General features: G+C 37.2%; 1 protein-coding gene across 2 annotated transcripts in view; it reads left to right on the top strand.

Moving 5' to 3' along the window:
• The first annotated feature begins 7,997 nt into the window (after window positions 1-7,997).
• EPN2 (epsin 2) overlaps window positions 7,998-10,129 on the top strand; it is a 46,208-nt gene continuing 44,076 nt past the window's right edge. For both annotated transcript variants that reach the window (XM_032762668.2, XM_032762667.2), the window contains exon 1: window positions 7,998-8,763. In XM_032762668.2, coding sequence (XP_032618559.1) covers window positions 8,169-8,763 — 595 coding nt within the window. In that variant the 5' untranslated portion in view covers window positions 7,998-8,168. The remainder of the gene's footprint in view (window positions 8,764-10,129) is intronic.

Genomic DNA, 10,129 nt, shown 5'->3' with positions numbered 1-10,129 from the left:
TCTTGCCTATCTAGAAAGAAAAACTGTTTTTTGTTTGGATTAAGGCCTCAGTATGCACAGATGTAGCTGCAATTCAAAATAACAGTAACAGTTTTATGGTGAAAGCCCAATGTATAGCAGAAAATATACATAATTTCCAGTGACTAAAATTTTGAGCTAATTATATGATGCGAGCACACTGAATACTTCAGATAAATGTGTTTTACATTTTAATTCACATTTTCATTTGACAAGAAGTTTACCATTCCTTTGCAGGCTTCTTAACATCTGAAATGACAGGCACACTTCATTAATCAGTAATATATTCTAAAGGAAATGTCCTCTTGCAGGTATAATGCCTTAATTTTCTCTCCCTGTGTTCTTTTGAAAGTCTTCCTCCACCTTTATTTGAGTCTCGGGTAACACCCAAGTAGACATGGTAATCTGCATTTAGAATGTTTGGCTCAGTGCATAATAACTTGATCTATATTCTTCCACAGTTCTACCTTATTCTATTATTCATTGCCTATCTAGTAGTCTCTGTATTGCTAGTGAGAAATAAAGCCAGAAATAAAGCCAGACATGAAATGAAGCTTATGTACTGTCAGTGACACTTGACCTAGCCATAGGCAAGGGAATGTGTTATTTTTAAAGAGACTCTGCCAAAGCTTGTAAGTCTAAAATTAGACCTAGTGTGTAGCTGTGACTTGGATCATTTTTCGTGATCTGCTCTACTCTTCCAGAGAGTGTTGCACTGTATTCATTCTGGAACACAGTTGCTTTTCTTTTCAATAATCTCAGTTGTATTACAGGCTGCAGAATGAAACATACAAATCATTGGCAAGATTCGTTTTGCAAGTCCTGAATGGAAGTGGCCAGGTGATTCATTTATTTTCAGTCTCAAAGCAAAACTTCCCATTCATTTTTTCCCTTTCAGTAAACTATACAAGTATGTAGAGATACTGTACATAGAAGACTCAGATATTATAACAGATGATAGGTCCTTTAAAATTGCGTGTAATAAAAAGTGGATTTGATAAAATATCTGATTAATGTGGGTAGGAATTTAGCTACACAATGGATCTCCATACACTGATAATAATTAAAGATTTAATTTATCCCTTGGAGCCTCAGGCACTGCTGAAAAATCAGTGTGGAATCTAACAATCTTGTAAACCATGAATATGCATACATTTGGAGAAGCATATCTTTGTGCATTAACTTTCTTTGAAGAAACTCTTTGGCCACCTGTCCTTCATGAAAGCTGGCTTTGTCCGCTTGTTTGTGAAAGGGGAGTAGAAAGCTTCCAAAATATAACTTCTGAGTCTCTCTTCCCTCCCTCCCCCACCTCCAAATTAAAAGTTTAAAGAAGACCTATGTTTAGATTTCAGAGAAGGGGGACTGATTTTTCTCTCTAATTGAGCCCTTGGTCAACCTGTCTCTAATTAGTTTTCTTAAATAATGTGTGAGAGATTGAAGAAGGATGTGGGGTTGGCAGTAATTTCAGTGTCTTCATTATATTACTTTATTCTCATGAATCAGGAAGTTTCTTCTGCTGTACAATAGCACTGGAAAGCTAATATGTACTCCTTATTGCCTTTTATGCATTGTGCTAAGCTTCATAGCGTCTTTTAATGTTCTTCTCTGAGGCATTACAAAGTACAATTGCTCCTTTTCCTGTTTGGTTGTGGAAACAAGTGTTTGTATTAAAGTACTTTAATGTGGACTAGAAAATAACCAAATGGGTATCATTGTATCTATTCATTCTGTAAGAATTGTTTATGAATAAGGCAAATCTGTGAAACAGAATCAGTTCGAGCCTGAGGATATCTTTCAAAGTGCTGTGGGGTTAGAGAATGAAATCTAAAATATTTGAAGCCATATAGGACTTACAAGCATATATCTAGTATTTGAAAATTATTTGTATGCTGTCATATTTCTGGACTGTCTTATTAGCAGGGTGGATTTGATTTAAATCAAATCTATTTAAATCACTTGTCAGGAAGACTTGGTTTAGTCATGGATTTCTACATAAAAGTGCATTCTTGTTGGTTGTTATAACCTTAATACATATTCTTCTCAACCCAGAGATAGAGGTTGAGGTCAGTTATTTCGTACCTCTATATATTTATTTATTTTATTTTATTTTATTTAAAAAACATTTTTGCTGTTAACAAGCATGTTATCTTTGAGACCCAAATCCACAGTTTGAGAACTGCAAAACTAAGCATCTCTGATGATATCTTCTAGACCAGTGGTTCTCAAACTGGGGCTACCGCTTGTGTAGGGAAAGCCCCTGGTGAGCTGGGACGGTTTGTTTACCTTCCAGGTCCGCAGGTTTGGCCTATTGCGGCTCCACTGGCCGCGGTTTGCTGCTCCGTGCCAATGGGGGCAGTGGGAAGCAGTGGCCAGCAAATCTCAGGTCCCACGTCGCTTCCTGCAGCCCCCATTAGCCTGGAGCGGCAAACTGCAGCCAGTGGGAGCCGCAATCGGCTGAACCTGCGGACCCGACAGGTCCCTACACAAGCGGCAGTCCCAGTTTGAGAACCACTGTTCTAGACTGAGCACTGAGTCCCATTTAGGTAGATAGAAAGATTAATCTAAATAATCTATACAGATGCCCCTGGAACCCCATAAGATTGGGTCCCTAATCCATGAACTATTGGAACTCATTTGGAAAAATTTTCTTAAACATTACATTAATATATTGTCATACTACAGAATTAGAATTTATAATCTCTATTCCATGATGAGATATCTTTGAGCTAGAATATATCTTAATTAAAACTATTTTTAGATTTAAATTAAAAAAAAAGATTTTTTTATTTTTATTTTTTAAATAATTGATTTTTATCCACCCTGCTTATTAGTGAATTCTGACTAAACTCCTTCATGGCACATATTAATGTATTACGTAAAGGTAGTCTTTTTTTCTCTGTGGAAATTGAGGACTTTTCACACAGTGTAGCTACTAAATTATAAGACAATTTTACTTGCATCTTCCAGGGAGCATTAAAATGTAAGCAAAACAATGTTCCAAAATTTGGCAACTGATGTTAATAGCTTTATTAAGCAATTGTGTGTAATAACATGGCTTGTCATGAAGATTTACAAAATGGATTTTAATATAGCAGTATAGGATTTGCCATAGTGGATGTTATCACTAGTCCTTCCAGTTTGGTGTTACCAGATTGCTACTTCAAGTTATAAAACACAAATGGATGGGTGGGTGTGGAAGGTACAAGCTTCTGAGCTACACAGAGTTCTTCAGCTATGTTTAGCTCAAAGAGCATGTACTTTCCACCAACAGCGGTTGGTCCAATAAAAAGTTACCTCATCTACCTTGTCTTTCTCATATCCTGGGACCAGCACAGCTACAATAACGCTGCAAATTTACTTTGAAACTGTAATATTCCTAATTAATTTTTGTGTGTGAAACTTTAGGAGTAATATAAGAACAGATAAGCATTAACTTCAGTAGAGTTGCTCCTGCTTACGTTAGGGTCTATATTTGACTCAGCTAGCTTGATGTTAAAATTTGTGGCATAGGCATATCTTACGGGATGTAGCATGTGGATGAAACAATTGGACTGAGAGTTGGGAGACCTGGGTTCTGTTTTTATCTCTGCCACTCGCCTGCTGTGTGACCTTGGGGAAAGTCAGTTCACTGTGCCTCTGTTTCCCCTTGCACCCTCTGTCTTATCTAGTTAGTTTGTCAACTCTTTGGGGCAGAGACTGTCACTGCGAGTACAGCGCATAGCACAACAGGGATCTTGACTATGGCCTCTAGGTTCTACAGTAATACAAATACAGTATTTGTGCATTAAGAGTTAGTCATGTAATAAATGAATGGGACTGGGATTTGAGGATCTCTGATATTACTAATAAAATTTGTTTTGTCTTGTATAGTTGTGTAAACCACTACTTGAAACTGCACACACAACACTGTACAGATCTTGCATTAATCCATTGTGTATTTCACTTTTCTAGAATATGAACACATTTTTAGCTATGTTTGGCTGAGTCCCTTTTTATAAATGTAATCTGAGTCTTGTGAGAAAATTTGCAGATCTCCCTTTCTTGTAGGAAAAGGGGTGGGCAAATTGGATATTTTTGTATATGGGTTAAAATATTTTGTTTGTAGGAATGTGTGCAATTTAACCTGTTTGATAACTCTCTCCTGAAGTAATGTGATAATTAGTACCATCAGTTCAAAAAAGTCCATTTTTTCTCATATGTACTGATAGTAATGACTAATCTAGCTTGTCTGTGTATTTCTTCTTCCCAATATGTCCTCCAGCTAAAATCTAGTGTCTGTGTTCTGGCTGTTTTAGTAATATTTAAAACATTGACACTAACATCCTCTTGATATAAAAGAGATATTCACACCTGTATTTTTTTTCAGCTTTAGTTGCATATTCAACCTGACCCTGTTCAAATTTTTCTTATTGAGCTTCTTGCTTTGAATGAAGGCTATTTTTATCAGTGTAGACAAATGTCAGTGTGTGGCTTTACGTTTCAGATAACTCAATGGATTCTTCTGAAATCGGTACATTAGATGGATTTATATTGCTTCTCTTTTGAATTAAGTCTTATTAATGTCTGTGTGGGTTGGCCTCATTTCTGTGTTTTGTCTTAGCAAACTAAAGATGATGGTTTATGTCTTGTGAATTTCGTTTAGTCTCTTGGTAGAGATCTAATAGGCAGAAATAGTCAAGTGTCCTTCCATCTGCATTCGGTATCTGACTAACTGTCATGAGGAGAATCCTTCAGGGTTTTACATATCATGAAAGTGTTTGAATAAGACACAGAGGAAATTGAGAAATTAGATATTCTCATCATCCCACCCTCAAGATTACGCCTGACATTACAGGTAAACATTAGTTTTTCTCTCTGCAGAATTGCATATTCCAGTTCGGGCTCCATTTCCCACAGCAATGGCACTGCACGAAAACCGTTGAGAGAGTCAGCATGGCGCCAAAAGTGGACGGAAAAACAAGGATTGCTGGGATGTGATGCGATGCATCATGGGGCATTGGGACAGGAAGCAGAATGACCCACACCCTCCGCCCCCTTCCCACAACCCACTGTGCCAAAATGGGACGAGGTGCTCTGTGGGATAGCTGCCTATAATGCACCACTCCCAACAGTGTTGCAAATGCTGCAAATGTGGCTACACTGCAGTGCTGGTAGCTGTCAATGTGGCCACACTGCAGCCCTTTTCCTACACAGCTGTATGAAGACAGCTGTAACTCCCAGCGCTGCATACCTGCAAGTGTAGTCAAGGCCTTAGTGTACATATGGTCATGGTGGGGATAATTCAGTCCATCTGCTAGTATGAATGACCATCATATACACTTCTATGCTGGGGTTCAAACACTTGATGACTCATCAGAGGAAGCTCTGCTCTTGGCCTGTTTCAGGGCATAGGGTTAACTGTTTGGTTTCCTCTCCATTAAAACAGGTGCTTCAGTCTAGGGCACATTCTTGAGTGCAAGATGAATGGTTTCTTATGCACATGATAAAAGTCAAGCAATAATTAAGAGTCTTTTCAAAGGCTACTTCACTTTGAAATACTCTTTTCTAAAGCTTAGTGGAGCATTGCTAGTTTTTGTAAGAATCCTCCTCCAAGTGTCTTGAACTTAATTATGTTTGCTCTTAGTAGTTCAGCTATGGATGTTGAAATTATTTTTCCGAACCGTTGTGACGCTACCGGTTTATATGTAGGTAGTTGAAGTTGCTTGTTGTTGCTGTTTTATTACTTACCTCTTTGATTTTTACACAACATTGGGCACCCAATAGCCTTTTCCTGATCAGATGGCCAGTCATGTAATCCTATTAGTATACTTGTATTCCTGATTTAGGATTAGTATCCATACAGACTCTGCTGTATCCATCCTCTCCACTCAGAACTGTGTCTCATTCTATGGATTTTTTTAGTATAGTACTATTCCCTCCTGTAACCTAACCTGTACTTCCTGTGTGGTTTATATCCAGGTGTTGCAGTATCTCATTTATTTTTTTTATGCCTACTGTTATCATTCTGAATGTTCTTGTTATCTATGTAAATATCCAAGCCTTTTCTGAATGCTGCTAAGCTATTGGGTTCATTGATATCTTCTGGCAAACCTTCCCCCCAAAAAACTTCACCAGTTTTTTTTCCTAGTTATTGAGGGAGTGGAATTCAGATATTTAGATGGGGATTCCTCTGCCATACTCTGGGGCTGCAAAGATGAGGAGACTCTTCTAGGAGCAGTGTAATCTCTATTTCCTGTCTAGAGGCTGCTACCAAGCTCTGTTCCTTCTGGTATTTGTCTGATGATAGATCAAAATTCTTTTCCTGTAAGTTGGATTTAAATAAATGTAAAGGAATACACTATGCTGGTGCATTTTATTTGAAGTCTGTTTTTAACTCTTATTAGAGTGTCAAAGTGGGTGAGGTAATATCCTTATTGGACCAACTTCTGTTGGAGAAAGATAAGCTTTCAAACTTACACAGGTCTGGTCTTATGGCCAACTTTCTGAAATACTTAAACTATAATAGTTTTTATCTTAATTCTTCCAAGAATAAATATTATTACAGATTTTTTTAATCTGTTTTAATTAATCTTATTGATCTTATTTGCTGAGAATTGTAATCTTGAAAGGACATATTCTTTTGTACTGTTCTTTCACTGTTATAAAGTTGTATGTTTATTACTGACTTAGAAAGATTGTCTTCCTAAGTCGAAACTTAATTCTGCCTTCATTCAAAATGGCATGATAGTAATTTGAAGAATGATGGTAATGTTAAGCTTGCAATCAGTGTGTTAATTCTCACCCACACCTTTTGTTACTGATAGTGCAGTTTCTTGTACAAGTCTGGAGAAATGTTGCTTTAAAAGTACAATCCTTGTTCAGCCAGTGTGGTAACTTTTCCCTTATGGAATCAGTGTTTTTTTAAGTATTTGAACTGGTTTTATTTGTAAAACATTACAATGATTTTTTTAAATTTGAAAATAAAAGGATATAATTAATATTAATGCAATTAACATAGTAAACATACAGCATAAATATCTGAATGTCTGTTCCCTTGAGTAATGCATTCTAAACTTAAATGGGCCTGTGCCTATTTGAAATCTAATCATCTTCAAAAAAGTTTAAAAGGTTTTGCATTTATAAAGCTTATACTTGAGTTCCCCTTACAATATTTTGGATTTACAGTTCCATTTTCATATAATGTAAAACACATCCTTCCTCAGTGCTGTGTGGAATATGCTCCCAAGCAGCAGAAACTGTGACTCTGGTAGACACACAGTGCTCTCAAATATACAAAATAAACAAACTGTTTTCCCTCTGATCTGCTTAGCTTTGCATGTTGACTTGAATGCATCCTTCTGCTGCCCCTCTTCAGTGGCTCCCAGTTGAATATAGAACCCAGTTCAAGGTGTCTGCACTAATATTCAGAGCCCCGTATGAATTTGTCCCTGGATACCTTAGAAATAGTATGAATAGTTCATAGGAAATATGCATGCTACATGACCACGAGTTCCCACAACAGTATGTTACACTAGAACATTGAAATTGTTAACCAACACAGGGAGGCTCATGAGTGCAGGAAACAGAGCTTTTGAAGGACCTGGACCTGACTCTGAAATTTGCTCCCATGAAGTGGACCTGACTCTGGAACTTGATCCTATGAGATAGTTACTATAGACTTCGTAACTAATTTCTTTGGCTTAGTTTTCTCTCATGTTTGTGACAAAACAACCTATAAACTAATCAGAGTATAGTAATAATCATGCTCTTTTTATTGTATATTCTAATGCTTTTTTACTTAGTGTGAATTTCCAGCAGTTAATCTTACCTTAGTCTTGAGATAAGGAGCAAAAGTGGGTTTCTTCACATAAAATGCAGTAGGGACCTTGAAAGCACCTTCAGTTGACTTAAAAGCTTTGGACAATTTTGTTGGATGTTTTTATTCACAAAAGAACAATTAAAGCTACAACTAATTTTTTTTTCTTTTTCTTTTTAGGTTATGGTTTCCTGTGTCTTGCACCTTTTTCCTTGAAGGGAGGAAATGATCTTAGCAGAACATGTTTCAAATTGATCACTGATACAGAGTCTTCACAGTCCAGAAACGTGCATTGGGGGAAAAAAAATTAATCTCTGAAGGTTTTTTAAGTTTGTCCTATTAAAAGAGGGGCAAAATGACGACTTCGTCTATTAGACGGCAAATGAAAAACATTGTGAACAATTATTCAGAGGCCGAAATAAAAGTTCGGGAAGCAACTTCCAATGACCCCTGGGGTCCTTCTAGTTCCTTAATGACTGAAATAGCAGATCTGACTTACAATGTGGTAGCCTTTTCTGAAATTATGAGCATGATCTGGAAACGGCTGAATGACCATGGCAAAAACTGGCGACATGTGTATAAGGCCCTTACTCTGTTAGATTACCTGATTAAAACAGGCTCTGAGAGGGTGGCACAGCAATGTAAAGAGAATATTTTTGCTATTCAAACACTGAAGGACTTCCAATATATCGATCGAGATGGTAAGGACCAGGGCATCAATGTAAGGGAGAAGTCCAAGCAGCTGGTGTCTCTTCTGAAGGATGATGAGCGACTCAAGACAGAGAGGGCCCAAGCCCTGAAGACCAAAGAACGTATGGCTCAGGTGGCCACTGGAGTTGGTAGTAACCAGATCACATTTGGCCGAGGTTCCAGTCAGCCTAATCTATCCACTAGCTATTCAGAACAAGAATATGGCAAATCTGGAGGCTCTCCGGCATCTTACCATGGCTGTAAGTACAAATAATCAAATGCATGTAAAAATGAGGGTGGTTTGGTTATGTAAATCTACATCTGTTCCAGAGCTTTCAGATTCTGATTTGCAGTTGGATGAGAGAGTAAGTGGAGCTTTCTAGAATATTAATGTACAGATCACAAGGGGTTTTTGCAGTGACAGAAACTCTATAGGTCTTCTGGGAAGTACTAATGCCTTTACAAATTACTAGGCTTAATTGCTAGTCGGGGAAAGGATGAATATGTTGATTTAAATTGATTTATAAACCAATTTTTACTTACCTTGTCCCAAAGGTGGTGAAATCCAGCCATTTCCATGAATGGATTCCAATGTTTAATATGACACATCTGACTGGGGCAGAGCAGCAAAGGGGATTCTTTCAGTTAATGTTCTCCATATGTTTCCAATTTTGAGAGGGGTGTGTGATGAAAAGTGTGTTTTTGTTTTACACTTCATCCTTTTAGGTTTTTCTAGAATTTTACTTTAATAAAATTAGCACAGGAAATTCACTTGCATCCATCAGTTTGACCAGACTTCCTTTTATTTTGTTATTTTATTTTAGTATGAGCATGACAGTTTACTTCATTGCTCAACCATTCTTTTAAACAAATACTGTTGTAAGAGTTCAATACTTCAGTGCTTAATTCTCCACTCTGCACATTTATAGTTTCAACGTTTGGTGTACAAATATTGGTACTAAATACTGTTTCATTCTAAAAATTAATGAGAATACAATGTCAAAGGAAAGGTTCTTTGTATGGCTGCTTGGGCCCACTTGTGTTATGAAGTCTGGTTTGGCACTTGTTAACATGAGTAATGATCTGCTAAAGGCTGCGTTGGCTGAAATCTCAGTGGTTGTGGTATAATGCTAAAGGAAAACTTTTTTTTTTTTTTAAATGAATACTTACAGTATCTGAAGTGCTGTAACAGGAGTCAATTGTGAATTGAATTTTTCAGTTATAACAATAATCTTACATTTGTCGGGCCCTTCATCCTAAATTATTACCACCTCTCAAGTTATAAATACAGGAATTGCCTTAACAGCCAGTGATGTGCCACCCGCTCGTTGTGTGGAAGGCAGCAGCAATTTAGCAGCACATAGCAATATTACACAACAGTTTAGGATAGGCAATGAAAAATACTTTATCGATTTAAAGTTGCAGAGAAAAACACGTTAAGAGTCATTATCCAAACTGGAATTTTATCAGGCACCAAACTAATACTTTTTTCTTGTGAGAAATACCATGGGCTCTTAAATGATCCCAAGTGGTCAGAACCTCTGTTTTACCTCTTACTAAAAAACAAAACAAAACATGGAACATCCAACCACTGAGTACCTCTTTTTATCATAGTGGAGCATTGTT

Source organism: Chelonoidis abingdonii, chromosome 9, assembly GCF_003597395.2.
Source record: "Chelonoidis abingdonii isolate Lonesome George chromosome 9, CheloAbing_2.0, whole genome shotgun sequence".
NCBI classification, from domain to species: Eukaryota; Metazoa; Chordata; order Testudines; family Testudinidae; genus Chelonoidis; species Chelonoidis abingdonii.
The sequence above is the reverse complement of the archived record's forward strand: the minus strand, read 5'-3'. Positions and strand labels throughout refer to the sequence as shown.